At 39.4% G+C, this 17,385-nt stretch overlaps 2 protein-coding genes across 2 annotated transcripts; one reads left to right on the plus strand and one right to left on the minus strand.

The window, feature by feature from the left end:
* Window positions 1-29: 29 nt before the first annotated feature.
* Window positions 30-11,243, plus strand: gmeb2 (glucocorticoid modulatory element binding protein 2). The gene is made up of 10 exons (XM_053483387.1): window positions 30-75; window positions 1,478-1,675; window positions 1,921-1,994; window positions 2,726-2,850; window positions 3,816-3,919; window positions 7,166-7,320; window positions 7,498-7,578; window positions 8,363-8,500; window positions 9,915-10,037; window positions 10,562-11,243. Exons 2-10 carry the CDS (start codon window positions 1,542-1,544, stop codon window positions 11,143-11,145), a joined length of 1,518 nt encoding a protein of 505 aa, XP_053339362.1. The 5' UTR covers window positions 30-75; window positions 1,478-1,541; the 3' UTR covers window positions 11,146-11,243.
* A 2,637-nt stretch (window positions 11,244-13,880) lies between these two features.
* pdyn (prodynorphin) lies at window positions 13,881-17,087 on the minus strand. Its single transcript, XM_053483183.1, has 3 exons — window positions 17,011-17,087; window positions 15,987-16,122; window positions 13,881-14,676 (listed from the first exon to the last, which is right to left on the minus strand). The coding sequence occupies exons 2-3, from the start codon at window positions 16,101-16,103 to the stop codon at window positions 14,092-14,094; spliced, it is 702 nt and encodes a 233-aa protein (XP_053339158.1). The 5' UTR covers window positions 16,104-16,122; window positions 17,011-17,087; the 3' UTR covers window positions 13,881-14,091.
* Window positions 17,088-17,385: the final 298 nt, after the last annotated feature.

Raw genomic sequence — 17,385 nt, forward strand, 5'->3', positions numbered from 1 at the left:
GCTGACGTCAGCGGTTTTGCGCATGCGCAGTGCTGTCCTCCGGGTAACAGCACTTCCTAAACACAACACTGGAAGGTAAAGTCCTAAATGTCTTTATACGTACATTTAATAGAAGGATATTATTATTATTATTCTTGTTTTTTTTAATTATTATTATTCTTTATCCTTAGTTTAGTCAGATGAGTTAGCTGTTAGCACGACAGAGGTTTGGAGTGGATGTTAATGTTAACGTTACAGATTAGAGACTCATTATTTTGTAATTAAATGTTTACATGAAGCTCAGAAGACAAAATAAATATCAGATGGATGTGTTTATAAAATAAAACTGCAGGATAACGCATTATTTAAATCTACACAGTGTTACTCAGCTATTTAGCTGGTAATAAACGTGTGCTGGTTTGTTATTTAGGTTTTTTTTCATACCTGTAGTTTAAATCTGAAGGTCATTTCATCATTCTTGTTTTTAGGGAAATAATCAGTAAAGTGTGATGATGTGATGAAGAGGAGTTATTACTGACACCCCAGCTTTTACACCACACTTATTATTATTTACCTATAATAATAGGATAATGTTTTCCTTATAATAATAGTTCCTCTTACAGAACACTTCTATTTCTTTCTTAAACAATGACGTCGTTATTTTTTTTTTTTTTAAACCGTGTTATATTATTATACAAGGTGGTATCAAAAGTTTCAAGAGTCACTTTCGCTGTATGTTCTCCCTCAGACGCCTAAAAAACCTGTACAATGCAGCAAATGTCGAAAACGATGATGAGCATGCACTCGATTGAGCTGCAGACCTGCCTCTCCTTCTCGATTGTGGATATCACGGGCTCTTCCACTGTTGCTTCGTCTCAAGGTCATACCCAAAAACACCCAAGTTTCGTCACCGGTGATGATCCTCGACGCGTCGTCCTTGGCACACTGACAGGGTTGGCAGACTTCGATGCGATGTGCGATGTTCTCCTGAAATAGCAGCCTGGGCAGCGACACGGCGCATGTTCATTTCCCATGTGAGGATCGCCTGGAATGTTCTTTGGATTGTTCTCCGACCATCATCCTGCACAATTTGGCTTGTTGAAGGTCTTCCTGATCCCTCGTGATCTTCCAGGGATGTCTTGAAGCGCGTGGCACTCAAAACACCTCGGACCACTCGCTGCAGCATCACTGTAAACTTGCTGAATCATCTTAAACATCTCTGTGGCAGATTTGCCCAGTTTCACACAGAATTTCACGCTTACTCTTTCTTCTAACCTGCTGTCCGTAATGAAATATTGCTTGCTGACTTATGAAGGTCGGTGCTGCCTGTAACTGTGCGCACAGCCTTGTGCTGCCTTCAGTTGATGAGTTACAAAACTAAACCTTTTTGATACCACCTTGTTGTTCCAGTGCTCTGGCTTGGTTGCACATGCGTACAATAAATAAAAGCTTTTTGGTTGCTTTCTTTTTTAAGCTCTAATCTTTATGTCGGTTTCAGCTCGTCCCTGAGGACGTAAGAAGACCCGCCTTTAAAAGGGAAGACCGTGCTGGTCTTTTCCATCATGGCCTCCGCCTCTGAGGAGACTGTCCATGTAGAGGAGGTGGTGGTGGTGACGACGCCGGACAGCTCGGCTCAGAGTCCGTCAGTGGAGGACATGAAGAACATGCTGGAGACCGCAGACCTGCAGCAGGCCGAGTGAGAGACGTGCAGCTTGTCACAGTTTATTCTTTTCCAGCATGACCTGGATCCTGTCTAGTCCTTCTGTTACTGATTAATAATCGAATAAAATCTCTTTATATTCGTTTGAGAATTTTTCTCATAGTTTTATAGTGATGTGATGGGGAAATTAATTTATTATTTGTGTTTAGTAGAGACTAGTAGTCATGTGAAGTCTGTAGTGTTGTTTGAATCTTGTCACATGTTCAGGTTTTGTTTTACAGGGTGGATAACATGGAGCAGAGTTTAGAGCCGGAATCCAGTCCCACCATCTCTCTGCCTAAAGAAGCAGTGCTAGGTATTGTTGTGGCAAATGTGTGAAAGACAGTGTGTAGGGAGAATGTAGGATGTAAAGAAAAATATTATTTTCAGTACAGGATGTTTTTGAGACAGTTTAATTTCTAGGTAACAGTAGATTAATCAGGCTTGAGCCATAAGGTTTTTTCAAACGAGTTTTTTTAAAGCACCATCACACACACACACACACACACTTCACGTACAACCCAAGACCCGTCCTTACACCTGAAAGTTGTAATGCTCAATAGCAAAAGCTATTGTGTGCAGAATTCATTTTTGGAAAATGCAGTGTTTTGTAAAACCTTTTACTCATTGGATGAAAGCGTCTAGACAGATGTTCCCCGTAATTTTTAAATACATGCTAGAAGTGTGCAGTTAGATCGATTAAGATTTTGACAATTTCTATCTAGATTGGATTGGGGTTCTTGCTATAAAATAAAGTCATCTCTAAGTTTTTTTTTTAGTGTTTTTGCTTTCATAATAATAATAATAATAAACAAAATCTTTATTCACATATATCTATCCATGGCTGGATTCTTAGAGTATATAAAATACAGTTTTACGCAAAAACAGTAAGATAGCGTACATGGTACTCAGAAACATTCCAGTGGTGTTCATGATGTTTGTTACTTGTCTAAAGCAGAGCACGTTTGTGACTCGTAGATGCAGGTGGTACGTTATTCTAAATCCGACATAATTTTTCTCTCTCTCTCCAAACACACACACACACAGTGAAGCTCTCGGCAGACATGGATATGGAGACAGACATCCTTTATCAGATCACCTGCGGAGACAGCAAGGCCGACCTGGTGTGGAAAAAATTCGTCTGCCCCGGCATCAACGTCAAATGCGTGCAGGTGAATGAGTCACACGCTCACGTCACTACACCGCGTCACGTTTAATGACACAAGAGGTCGCTTTCAGCGGTTTTATGAGTGTTAGGAGAACATCCAGTGTGGCACTGGATGTTCTCCTGACGCACCTCAAGCACACACGCCTTTCAGGTTCTGTCACTGAGAAGATTTCTGTTAGAGTGAATCAAGCCTGTGTGTCTTGTTGTGTATCGACTCAACACTATATACTCGATGGTCAGAAAATATACAATATCTCATTTGAACAGTTGATATTGAGATGTATCTGCGACTTAGCTCTGTAAAATGGTTAACGCAAGCACGCGAATGCACACTTAGAGCTACGTGAGCAAGTTGTAGCATCATGATGCCACTTGAAAAGTCCTAACGCAACTCAAATGCAATCGTCAGTCCCTGTGTCGCCACTACGGGGGCGCTATAGCATGAAACAACATGAGAAGGCTGACATTCTTTTTAGGCTAACTTTGGAAAGTCTGAGCCGTTCAGTAGCTTAAATCACCACTTCGTGGACTGAGCTTGATAGCACGTAACAGCGCAGGTTCAGTATATTTACCAGAGATGCATGACGGTGCTGGCGAGGCCAAGCGTTGTCATTTTTCGTTCATGTTCTTGCATGAACTGTCTTTCAGGATTATTAACACTTGAGTAGAGAAAAATCATGAGATTTCTTTTTTATATCATTGATTATTTTACAGTAATGGCACACTTCTAATTGGTTCATTATTTACATATAATGTTCATTATTATTATTGTTATGATGATGATGATGATGATGAGAGAGTGGTGTGAGGTTTCTCAAGTTGCTTTTATAACCTTAAAACCTTGACGTTGAATATTTTTCTGTTTTACATTGACCGCAATCTTTAAAAGTGCAGTCGTGTCCCGTGTTCCCCGGACAACCCGAAACTCTGATAAACTGATTCCGTTATTTCTTATGCTTTATCTTCCAGTTCAACAATCACCTGATCAGTCCAAAGGAGTTTGTGTACCTGGCTGGAAAATCCACGCTGAAAGACTGGAAGAGAGCGATCCGGCTGAACGGGACAATGTTAAGGTGTGTGTGTGTGTGTGTTACTCTGACCGTAACTCTGGAACGACGCAAAAACTGACTTGTTTTGTCAGTTGAGGTGTATGGGCATCTGGTGCTCTGTGTTTAATGTACCACGGTCATGTGATCATTCTGCTTTGAAGCAAAGGTATAGATTCACCTTGTGCTGAAATTTTATTAATAAACTTATAGTTTTTACATGAGACATATTATCATCTGCTTATGTTTATAACATATGCACAACCAAATTAAATGCTTAGATATGCTAGATTAAATGTATATTTTCATTTGTCCTAAAGACATTCTAATGTAATTCAGCTTGGGATACCAGGGGCCTCATGTATAAAACTTTGCGTAGATTTCATCCTTAAAATGTGCGTACGCACATAAGGCAGAATTTGCGTACGCACAAAAGTTTTCAGATTTATAAAACCGTACGTACGCCAGAACCTGCGCAAGGTTCGCTTTATAAATCACAATTATCTGAATATTGTGCGCAGGTGCACGTGCTTATAGCTTACCCCAATCTCCTCCCGAAATAACCATATTTGGAGGTTAAGACCGCCTATTTTGAATATGTATGATCTCCCTGCATATTAACACGACCGATAATTGTCATTGATCTGTTGGCTAAAAATGGAAAAACAGAAACGAAAAGCAAAAAAAAAAAGAAACTTCACCGACTGCGAGATGGAGGTACTGCTGTCTGAGGTGGAGGGCCGAAAAAAAGTTTTATTTGGTGGGCTCTCTGCGGGCATTTCAAATAAAAGAAAGATGGTAGAATGGGAGCAAGTATAACAGAAGCAGTCAATGCTGTTACATCGGTGCCTCGCACAGTCCAAGAGACCAAAAAAAAAAATGGTCAGACTTAAAAGTAGTCGTTAAAAAAAAGAATATGTGCACACAGGCGCAGTGTCGTAACAACTGGTGGTGGTCAAGGAATCACTGACCTCTCAGCCTTTGATGTAAGGGTGGGCGCGATTATAGGGGAAACAGGATTAAGTGGAGTTCTTCCAGAATTCCAAAGTGATAATGTGATTTGCGGTGACGATGGTAAGTAATTGATTTATCTACACATTATATAAGTTTTTGTCTGTTTAAAATTCTGCTTTTTTATTGTGGATAATTTAAATTAACCAATTCAAATTCCGCGGAAGTGGAAAGTCCTAAAATATCCAAGTGACAAATCTAGCAATAGATGCAGCTGTCCTTAAGATACGTTTATTAAAACAGTCGATTTTCCTGTTTATTCATATGCAAATAAAAAATAACTTAAAAAGACAACACCACTTGTACTTGAACACACAGCGCGGTTTCTCCGCGAGGGTCTTTCCAATACTGACCGTAATTCAGAACACAATTCCAAGAGAATGGCTCTTGGAAATCGAAATCGGCTCATGAGCCAATCATCATCATGAGCAAGGAAATCTTCACGGTCTCTGAAAACACGCTCCCTCCGTAGAGCGACGTTAGCAAGGTCTTCTAACAGCGCTAGAGCATCCATTATGATGATATGTTATATACGCACATACCTTTTTATAGCCCATTCATTAAAAAAAAGTAAATTCAAAGTATTTGCACTTGGTTAAGAATGCTGATAATGATAATTCAGGTTGATGCAATTTGATAAATTGGGTGATGACTATTTTAAATAATTATTGCTATTTGGGCCAGTTGGTGTCGCCAAAACACATACTCTTTTAAAAGAGTGCATACGCACGGTCAAGAGCATCCTTACGGTGCGCACTTATTTACGCCAAGTTTATTTTTTATAAATCCCGATATGTGCGTGGAAAAATGCGTACGCATATTTCTATGCCCATTTTGGGCGTACGCAACGTTTATACATCAGGCCCCAGGTCAGGAATTCAGGCAAGGTGGATACTAATATCTGGCGTAAAGATGCCTGGCATCACAACAATATGGCGGTCCACACAATAGAAATTCATTTCTAAAACACATTTAAGAGAATTTTTTTTTGTTCTTGCATTTTCCATCACTATTTATTTTTTATTTTATTAAAATAATTTGTTTCCCCAAAACAAGTTTTTTTTTTCAACTCTTTTTATTTGTGAACTTGTTTATTTGTGAGACTCCTAGGTGAAACTCACTCATGAAAACTACAAAATTACAAATCTACATATTAAATAGACTTTTGTTTGTTTTGGATTTCTTTGTTTCTTGGTAAAAATGAGGACCTTACACAAACTTTTCAACTAGTAGTACAAGTACAAAAAGTAAAACCTTTTAGGACGTGATGTTATAGGAAATTAATCAATGCTGATTTGCTGTTGCCACATCAAAGTTATTTTCCAATAACAATATATCAGCATTTTATTCCACTTATACCGCAGCAATTGGCCAGTAAAGATCAAGAGTTTACTTCTTTGTCTTTCGGCTGTTCCCTTTCAGGGGTCGCCACGGCGAAGCATCTACCTCGACCTAACCCTATCCTCTGCATCCTCTTCTCTTACACTAACTATCTCCATGCCCTCTCTCACTACATCCATAAATCTCCTCTTTGGTCTTCCTCTAGACCTCCTGCCTGGCAGTTCCAACCTCAGCACCCAACATGTCCAAATCACCTCAATCTGGCCTCTCTGACTTTATCTCCAAAACATCTAACATGGGTTGTCCCTCTGATGAACTCATTCTTGATCCTATCCATCCTTGTCTTCCCCGAAGAGAAGCTTAACATCTTCATTTCTGCTACCTCCAACTCTGCCTCCTGTCTTTTCTTCAGTGCCACTGTCTCTAAGCCCTAGAGCATCGCTGGTCTCACCACTGTCCTGTACACCTTTCCTTTCATTCTTGCCGATACTCTTTTATCACACAACACACCTGACACTCGCCTCCTCACCTCCTTTGCAGACTCTCCGTCTCCAAGAGTTCACTTATTAAGGAACATTACATAATACTTTATTCTTTTAGAGTTGCATTAAACAAAACTTGTTAGCTTTCGCTCTCACTTATGTAAGAGAATCTAGAAGTGATCATTCTTTCACCAGAAATGTCTCTGTACAGGAAACTTTCACCAACACTTAATAATTCCATTTAAACTTGGCATGTGTAGCTGCTCTACTGTGACTTCACAGCTTTTGACAGTGAACAGTTTACATGGTGAATTTTCAACTTTTTCCTAGTTGTCTTAAATAGGGAGCACAAACTCGTACCCCCTCTGACTCATACTACTTATTTTTTTCTTTATTTTAATTATTTCGCTTTTCCATGGTGATGTTTTCTGTCCTGTAGGAAGATCATGGACTCTGGAGAGCTGGATTTCTACCAGCACTCGAAGCTGTGCTCCAACACGTGCCGCAGCACCAAGATCGACCTGGTGGGGACGCGAGCGTCTCTCAGCAGCCAGGTGTCCACCGAGACCGCACCGACTCCGTCTTCCACTGAAGGTACGGACCGCTCTGTTATATGCACATGTCAGAAAGGTTCAGGAGTCACACTGATAAATAACACTAAACTGTTATATACAACAGATGTAACAAAAGTTGCTCTATATACAAACATGTCACTTTATTTTTAGTGTGCCATTATTTTGGTCAGTTAATGCTAGTCATGTATATTTGTAGTCCAAACAGTGAATGGATCCTCAGCCACGTTTACAACAGAAAGCTCAGAAGACAGCACCGAGTGGGTCACGGCTATAGGAGGTGAGCTAAATATAAATGAATAAAATACTGCATTTATTCACATGTTCTTATATCTTAACTGATTGTTTCATTCATTAAGCACCTTTAATGCAGATCTTTATCAGTAGGTCACATGATCATATAAAAGTATTTGCTCCTCCTTGATTTTTTTTTTGTTGTTGCATATTTGTCGCACACAAATGTTTGAAATCATTAAAGATATCATAAATAAATGATGATTTCATTTTTTAAGGGGAAAAAATCTGTTCAATCCCATCTGGCTCTATGTGAAAAACTAAACTTAGTAACTAGTTGTTCCACCCTTGGCGGCAACAACTGCGACAGCTGGCAATGAGTCTTTCATGTCGCTTGGGAGGAATTTTGGCCCACACTTCTTTGCAGAATTGTTTTTTATTCAGCCATATTGAAAGGTTTTTGAGCATGAATGAACTGTTTAAGGTCATCTTAGATTATTAGAATATGGAGAAAACAAAAATCAGGAAAGGGGCAAATACTTTTTAACAGTTTTTTTTTTTTTTGTTCTGCATTTTGAAAGTTCCGTGTAGTTCCAAAGATTGATGATAAAAATCGAAAAGATTACTAGTGTGATCATGCAGTCTGTAAAAACATGCCAGATTTGAACAAGATACACCAGTAATGCATACGCTACGCAATTTTTTTTCTTTTTCATGTCATACAAATACAATCCAGGCAGAAATCATTTCCAAAGGGGAAGAGGAAAAGGCATGAACATGTTTATTAAATCTAAAACTCCGGAAATTAACCTTTTTCTGTTCGTTTTCAGAGGACACCATGACATTTTGGAAAGGTCTGAAGGATGCTGGACTGCTGGAGGACATCGTGGAGAACGTGCAGAAAGAGATCGAGGAGATCCTCAAAGGCCTGGAGGAACGTGTCCAAGAACCTCCGCTACAGGTCAAAGGTCAGTGGGGGTAGAGCCAGGCTCCAGGTTATAAACATTTACATTTGCGCGTTCAGCAGACGCCCTTATCCAGAGAGACTTACATTTTTAAATCTCATTACACATCTGAGCAGTTGAGGGTTAAGGGCCTTGCTCAAGGGCCCAACAGTGGCAACTTGGTGGTTGTGGGATTTGAACCTGGGATCTTTTGAACCCGTAGTCCAATGCCTTAACCACTGAGCAACCCCTGACCTCTATAAACGTGATCCATTACCAAGTTTCTTTTAAACAATAATAATAATAATAAATAATTTTGTTTATATACTGTAGGTACTTTTCCAGTCACCGTCCAAAATTCAAGTCAGATTTGTAGTTGGAACGGTGCATTTGGTTCTTATTTAGCATCAAGTCAAACCTGTCTTAGTATTTTATGGTCTTATTTTGCCTTTATGTACATAGAAAACACTTATAAACCGACTAAAACATTCGAGGGCTGTTCAAGTCAAACCAGGACGTTTGATTGTGTAGACAGAAAACAGCTCTGAGAGTAAAAACTCTCTTTATTTCTCTATATAATCCCCTGCTACACTAATGCACTTATCCCAGTGTTTCACTAGTGCTTGGACACCATCAAGGTAGAAAGTTTTCTCAGTACACCGAAGCCGTGTTCGGACTGTCTGTCTGAAACGCTCCTTTAAGTCTGCTGTAATGGTCAGTCGATTCTATGCCATAAATTTCAACTTGATTACCTCTTGCAAAAACTTTACAAGTGGCTTGTGGCATTTAAACGTGATTTTTCTTTTCTTTAATACGTCACCAAGAACGAATTTTAATATATCAATCTTTATAACAGTCCATTTCTAAGTACGAGTTGTCATTAAGTCGGACATTCTTAGCCTGCAGCCTGCCTGTATTGGGGATTGAGGTAAAGGAAGAAACTTGCACAGTTATACTTTAAATTTGTATAAGCATGTGACTGTAAACACGTACAGTACGATGTTGTATTTGTATAGGTGTGGTGTTAAATATTGTTTTGCAAATAAAGCTTTGGAGTAGTTAATTGCACACACAGCCCTGGGATTTCCCATCGCAGCTGTAAACTTGGTGGAAGATTCAGAGATTAAATGAGAGCTATAATGTGGTGTTTTAAAGTTTCTGCCTCTTGAAAACTTGATATTCAGTGTAAGGAAATCTCTGCTCTTTTTGCTATTGCATTTATTTATTTATTTATTTATTTATTTTAAAGAAGAACCCATTGGCATGGTTTATTAAAGCTGAGGTGTCAGACCATGTGGGTAGAAACTACTTGCTGTTTTGCTTGAAATTATCCACAGTTGCATCTGTGATCACTACATGTTTTCGTGTTAATACATGCTTTCCTGAGATCACTACATGTTTATTTCCCAATGAAGAGTCGTAGTTCTTGTTTGTATAGACGCAGTTCTGCTTAACAACATCGTTCAGAACTTTGGGATGCTGGACCTGGTGAAGAAAGTGCTGGCCAGCCACAAGAGCGAAATGGATCGCTGCAGGGAACAGTACACTCAAAGCTTAGCAGGTGAGTGATGTACGATTTTCAGTTCATTACCTACAGCCTGTCTGTGGTTGTAATTTGTAGCTGACGTCCTCAAGCAGTGAAGCCAGAGCTAGGCTGTAAGTTTCTAAAAGACAGGTTCAATGGCCCACAATTCTTCAAGCTAGTCAAGGTGCAGAGTCAGGATGGGAATCACCAGGGAGCAGCCGATACGATATTATCACGATACCGTGGTGCCGATTCGATCTGCATCACATTCTTTAAGTATCACGATTTTGGAAATATCCTGATGCAATTTTAAATAAGCTTAGCAAATCATTTGCTCATATGATGTAGGATGACGTGACTGTCTGCCAATGTGTGAAAAGTTCAGAGTGCAACACCAGCAGGATTATAGAGGAACTACAAACTAAAAAGTTGCTTTTTAATGGCTTGCCACACAAAATAATCACAATAAGTCATTGAATAATTTTTGAGGTGCCAATATTTATGATCTAACCATGGAATCTGTGATTTCTAAATGTATTTTATTTGTGTTGCTGCTGTAGCTCTGGAGCGCCAGTGTGACGAACACCGCAAGCGTGCCAAGGAACTAAAGAGCAAATCCCAGCACCTCAACAACGTCCTGATGAACCTGACCCCCGCAGCCACACCCACACCTCCAAAACGTCCCCGCCTCACCCGCGCCATCTCCGGACCCGCCTCAATGATGGCTCCACCTGCTCAGCCCACTCAAATCACCCTGCCCGTCACCCAGCTTACAGGCATCCCGCTGGACAAAATCCTGTCAGCCGTGGGAGGCTCCGCCCCTAACCAGGCACCCTTTATAGGGAGCTACACATTCCTGACATCTCCAGGAGGAGCAGAACTGCAGCCCGACACGTCGAACCTCACCGTGCTGAGCTCGGATGTGGCAGGGGGCTCTGCCATCGTTAAAGTGATCAGTCCCTTTCAGTTGGTCACGCTGCCCACTCTGGGACCCGGAACCACGCTGCAGAACCTGGCAGCACCAGCAGGGGGCAGCACGGTCGTTGCAGTGCCTGTAGGTACCTCTACGGTGGAGACGATGGGAGCTCAGCCAGAGGAGACAGCCGAGGGGATCGCTGAGCAGCAAAGCAAAGACAAGCAGTAGACTCGATAAGATTAACCTGGATGGAAATTAGTTTTTTTTTTCTCTGTCAAATAAGAAACTGTAAGAAGGTTTTCAGTTAAATTAAAAGACTGAAAGTGTGGCATTTTTTTTTATACATTTCTTGTCAGGATTCGTACCGGATTCGTTCGGTATTAGATTGGATTGCTGAAACTTCTGTTTAAATTAGTTTGTGTGCTTTAACTAAACAAGCTACAAGCGACAGAATTCATAAATTTCACATTGTTGGTTTATATGAGTAGGAAAAAAAAACACCACTACAAAACCCCGGGTTTAGTTTGGTGTGTTTGTGGTGTTTATGTGTTCACGTGGAAATATCTTGCTGTAATGTTACTAGATTTTGAGTTACTAATCAGGGTTATTTTATACTCTGATAAAATGATTTCAAGAAAACGTGTCGTGTTCTGGGGTGTGTTTATTTTCTGGGATGTGGCTGCAGTGTGTGGGTGAGTGTTTGTGTGTGTTTGGTCTTCAACTCTTGGCTAAAATGTCTGAACTTGATATTCAGTTTATTCCGGTTTATATCAGAAACAACCTCAGAGCAGCACTCGCACCATGTTTTTTGCCATACAAGGTGTGTGTTTGTGTGAAAGAGACTAGTTTTCGGAAATAAAGCTAGAGTTCTAGGACGAATATCCAGGCACATTACTGAGGAGCAGAAAGATACTGGTTATAATACTACTACTACTAACTAACTAAATAAATAATAGGCAGTCACTGGAGATATTATTTGTGCAAAGTGGTGAAAACAGCTCGTCCTCAGTCACATGGTTCTTTAAGCACTTTCACAGTCTGGAGGTCCAGTGAGTGTGTGGAGGGGAGGGGGTGTGGTTTAGTCCGGTTGCCATAGCAACGGCTCTGGCTGCAGGCTGACACACACAGAGAATGTAACATGGTCTTTTCCATTTGCTTGAATGAGAAGGTGACTGTGGAGAACATGCAAACTCCATGCACACAGATCCCAAGGCTGGAATCGGACCTGGACCCTGTACAGTAGGTGCACGGACTAGCCACTTGTCACATTTTTCGATAACTCAGATTCTGTATTTCAAGAATTTTCAAGTTTAAAGTCCTGGGTCGTTGGACGTTTCTTTAATAGGAATACTGGCATTTGCTGGGTCTAGCAATTATTCAATCAGCTAAGTGGCAGCAGCGCATCACATTTAATTATACAGGATAAAGGTCATAAGATAATCTTCATGTTAAGAATGAAGAACAAAATGTGATTGTGCTGTTTTTGATCTTTGATGTTATTCAGAATTTGCTGATCCTCCGTGATTCTTAGGCACACCATTCTCAAGGGTAAAACAACCATAACAGCAATGACCACACACACTCTGCAACCATGGTGAGCAGAAAAGCATCTCAGGACAAATGCATCTTCTTTTAAAACAAAGTACAAACTTTGTTAATTTTCCTCAAACAGGCAAGACTGTATCTGGTTTGTCTTTCTGTGGCGTGTTGGCACTCCATGGTTCGCTCTAGAGCTTTATAGTGTGTGAGGTGAGTTATAGCGTTATTTCAGCTAAAAGCCGGGAGGAAGATTTGCTGCTGTCATACGTGATTAAAAACACACAAGGCGCAGGATTAAAAAGAAATAGCTGGTGCTTTACACATCCCTAGGCTCAGTCTTTGTGGAGTACATTATATTTTCTCCCACATATTCTAGCTATAATTAATAAGAGACGGTCTATATGAGGACATAGTGAGTAGTCTCTCACACTGGACTACTACAAATTCCTTTACATAATCTACGTGTTCATGGTTTTTTTCGCCCTCTCTGCTTGTGTGTGCGCATGTGTGCTGATGCTCATCCCAACATACACCCTTTTAAGCATAACGATCAGCCATTGATCATTTCCTACCGCCTTTCTTCATGAGAGCACAGAAGCAAGACTGTGGAGACAAATGGTCCGCTGTGGTGACCCCCAATGTGATCAGTTGATTAAAAAAAAAAGATTTTCTTGACTTGAATGGTTAAATCTACTGTAGAACTCTTGAAGGATCTTTGGGTTTGTCTATGGAGAGTGTTCTATGGACAGCACTATGATAAAATTATTTCCTATAGTAATTCAGGAAGTTTTTACCCCTTATTCATGAATAAACCTTGTTCATCAAGTTTGTACTTTTTAAATCTCTTAGGCCACCTGAGTGGTCTTTGGTTTGGGAAACCCTGTGTACAACCCTACAGGAAAAAGGAGGACTGTAGACGTGCACATTTAGAAACTGATTGATCTTTAACTATCAAAGGGAACTTTTTATATAAGAAAGTGCTAATCAGTTATGACTGTCGAGATTAGACCATGTTGTTTATTGGTCACATCTAGATCTCTTAAGGGTCCTTTGGTTGTCTTCAACAGAACTTTAAAACTTTTTTTACCTCAGAATTTGCTAACTCTGAAGTTTGTCTATCTCATTTTTTTTTTGAGAATCTAAATCTTTTTGGGAGTTTTATTTGTTGTTGTGTTCCTATGAAACCTACGAGAGTGTGGTAATCCACACGTACGTTTACACATTTAGCACTTCTGTTGATGACCAGCAGGCGGAGACATAAACAAACTCACCTGTAATCATGTACCGTCGTTACTGAGAAGACAGCTCCTTTTTTTTATTTATTTATATACCTTAAATTTACATCTTTATTTTTTTCAATTCCCTCTTAAGTGACACAAAGTCTGGCAAATCAAGGTCTCGCCCTTTATTGTCATTTTAAAACAAGCATTAAAATACAGCACGCATCGTATTTGTTTACATCGAACAGCAAAAATGGCGGCGGTGTGTTAATACACGAATGCCGTAAACAGCACGTTGTACAGTGAATACGGGATCCAAACGTTTAGCAGCATATGTGTGGCTAAAACAACAGAAAGTCATGAGACTTCATCAGCCTGTATAAGTTCAGCTACTTTTCTTTCTTAGCAAAACACTCTAAAGACCAAAATCATCGTACGATGAAGGCTCCTCGTCTGAACGCACTGAAATTTTAAAATGGCGTCGTAAAAACCCGCCGTATCTCTTCTGGTTGTCCCAATTTAATTTAGGACGGTTTCTTCTCATGAAGCCTCCGTATCTTTTCTGCAGCTCCTGCTGGCCGGTTTCTTCTTCCTCAGACTCACTTCTTTTGGGAAAGAACTTTCGCCGGAAGCCTCCGTAACGTTTCACCTCATTCCGAGGAAACGAACTGTCATAAAGTCCCATTTCGTTCTCTGAGGTGACATCTTCGCCTTCGACGTCCTCGGTCAACTCGGGCGCATTTCTCTCGATCAGTTTTAACATGGCGTCACCATATTTCTTTGCCAGTGACCCTTTGTCCACAGCGTTCTCCCTCCAGGGTGAAGTCAGCAGGTTTTTTTTGTTTTTGTCTATCCTTTTTATGAATCCGCCATAACGCTTCACTGGGTTCGACACTGTCAGATCCTGCAGGTCGTCTTCGGGTCGTTCCCATAAAATCTTCTCGCAACGATCCAGTTCAGTGCTGGATGTAAGCGTTCCTTCGCACTCTAAAGTACAAGTCTGATTAAGGGAGAAAAACAAACATTGAAAAGTATAAGATTTGATGATAATAACAGTTCCAAAGTTTATTACTTTCCTTTTAAAGCCTAATATGATGGTTTTTTTCCTCTTATACCACAGAAGTTGGTCAGTGTTTTGTTTTGTTTTTCTATTACTGGACAACACATCAGACTTTTTATCCATCTATAGTTATGTTTATGGTCTACATGATGTAATTTCCTTATCTTGTAACATGACAAGAAGCTTTTTTTATGTTACAGCAAAACCTGAATTCGCAAACATGTCATCCCTGAAGACTTTACCTTGATAAAAACCTACTGACACTGGCGACTCCTTCCACATTAACATCAAATGAAATAAATATTTAGCATATACAATGTATCTTCTTGAATCTCTCTAGATTTATTAGCATTAGATTATACGGAACACCTGCCATACAAGTCCCTGTGAATGAGCTGGTTACTATAGAAACGATAATGTACAGTAGGTATAACCTTTGCTCAGACCTGCTGTTGCATAAAATTAATTACCACCTTCTGACCAATTAGTTTCAAGAAATACTACATCAGCATTGGTAAAGTTTTCTTCAACTAGAATATTTACAGCTGTTAATTATTATTATTATTATTATTATTATTAATAATAATAATAATAATAATAATAATAATAATAACAACAACAACAACAAATGATTTGCAACACAACTGCAGACAATATAAATGCTTTTAACTCTAATTGAAAAGTCAATTCTTTTATCATTTCACAGAGTTGTGGCCCAGTATTTCTTCCGCACCTATTTTAGAAAGGATCTTAGAGGAAGAAATGACAAGAGAGAAAACATGGCTAATAAACCAAATAACTCTTGGTCACTTTGGTAGTACTATTACGCATATGCCTTTTATACTTTTAATATCTTTGTACAGTTTAAACTAAAATATAATTATTGTCCATTTATGGTTAAGTTACTTTAAATTAGTACACTGTTAGTTAACAACATATTCACTTAAATAATATTTTCAAAGGTACAACGGAGAACCTTTACAACAAAGCTACAGTTTGCAAGGAAAGGTAGTTTTGTCTTAAGATTAGAAGATTAGATTTTGCATGTTTTCAAGGGGTGGAGTGGAGGGTAGAGGGAGGGTTACTGAATCCAGATGTCTGATTTTGGTCAATTAGTCTATATCAGTCTAAGCTGCTGAATTAAAAAAAAAAAAAAAAATATATATATATATATATATATATTAAAGTCCTGATTTTTTCATCTTCTCTACAGGTGGTTTCTTTTGTTTGACGCAGCAGAAGGATCTTACCAGCAGGTTGAGAGGTGAGTCGGAGATCTGCAGAGCGCATTTGAGACACTGTTCTGAGCAATCAGCCCAGGATAGACAGGGGAAACTAAGCATTAGCACCAACAAATACCACCCCATCTTATTTGTCTTGAGGATCCTGTAGAGCAGAGCAGAAGATTTGGAAAACAAGGTTAGGTAATGTAGAATACTTCTGCTTATAAGAATCGACTTTTGATCTTTAATATTATTCTGTAATAAGAATAAAAATCAATACAAAAATCTCCTTAAATTTTAATTTGTGAATTAAGGAACAATCGTGAAAAGAAATCCGTGCACAGGCAACAAAACGTGCGTAAAGGTAACAGCAATGAATTTACGCACGTTGCCAATGTTTAATTAACGCACACAATACACACTAGAGTGTCGGACTGGACGCGGGTTTATTCATTTAAAACTGTTTATTTTCATCTCTTCAAGTTGGATCCATCAATCTCTATAACTTTTACACAGAAAGCAGTATTTCTGCATCTTCACGCGCGGTGTGTTACGGTCCACTGCGCAGTCTCCACACGTTCCCAAAAGACGCATCGTTGATATTGTCCATGTGGCGAGATCTTCACCACCAACGAGATCTTTAAATGTTTCATCTCTAACTGCAAATATTAAGATTTCACGAACTACAATATATAGAAAATGACACTAACCGTAAGGAGTGGTTTTAAATCAGAAACTGATTTGCGTCTGTATCTAAAATCTAAAATCCCAGACGCTAATTGAAATGTTGATTTAACTCTTGCATTGTAATCCGTACAATAGTGCGGATGGACTTAATTCAGAGATACTTTATAGTTTATTAGATTACTGATTAAAAAAATAAATGCATTATAACAATACTACTACTACTACTTATAATAATAATAATTATTATTATTATTATAACAATAACAATAAGATGTAGATTAAAAATAAAGAACGCACATTAATCCATAATTAGAATAAAAAAATAACAAGCAATGGTATTACAAAAAAGGATAGGGAGCATTACCTAGCTTTGTGCTGCCTTGTTTTGTTCTTTCTCTCCAAGTGCTGATGCAAATCCTAGAGAATGAACCTGTTGGTGGTTGAGTAGTGTTCCTCTCTGTTCCTCCCTCCTGAAGGCGCGTCTCTCTTCTGCTCTCCTCTTTATTCCTCCCTGTGCCCGCTGCCCACCTTCCTTTCACCCACTGGTAACGCAGGACCCGCCTTCATCTGACCAATCGCACAAAAACCTAGTGCTCATCAATACACACACACACACACACACACACACCGTTCTAATAGGTAAAGTGTCCACCCTTGAAGACGTCTCGGCCGCAGACTAAAATTTGCCCCTGCAGTGTTTAACTCAGTCCTTCTGGGAGAAATGAAGACTTGTGTCCGA

This window comes from Clarias gariepinus, chromosome 22, assembly GCF_024256425.1.
Source record: "Clarias gariepinus isolate MV-2021 ecotype Netherlands chromosome 22, CGAR_prim_01v2, whole genome shotgun sequence".
In the NCBI taxonomy this organism is placed as follows: Eukaryota; Metazoa; Chordata; class Actinopteri; order Siluriformes; family Clariidae; genus Clarias; species Clarias gariepinus.

Coding starts and splice junctions, on each gene's coding strand:
- gmeb2 (XM_053483387.1), top strand. CDS start 1,542: ATGGCCTCCGCCTCTGAGGAGACTGTCCATGTAGAGGAGGTGGTGGTG. Junction 1,676..1,920: donor GCAGACCTGCAGCAGGCCGA/GTGAGAGACGTG, acceptor TTTGTTTTACAG/GGTGGATAACATGGAGCAGA. Junction 7,321..7,497: donor GACTCCGTCTTCCACTGAAG/GTACGGACCGCT, acceptor GTATATTTGTAG/TCCAAACAGTGAATGGATCC.
- pdyn (XM_053483183.1), bottom strand. CDS start 16,103: ATGGGGTGGTATTTGTTGGTGCTAATGCTTAGTTTCCCCTGTCTATCC. Junction 14,677..15,986: donor ACTCACCTCTCAACCTGCTG/GTAAGATCCTTC, acceptor TCCCTTAATCAG/ACTTGTACTTTAGAGTGCGA.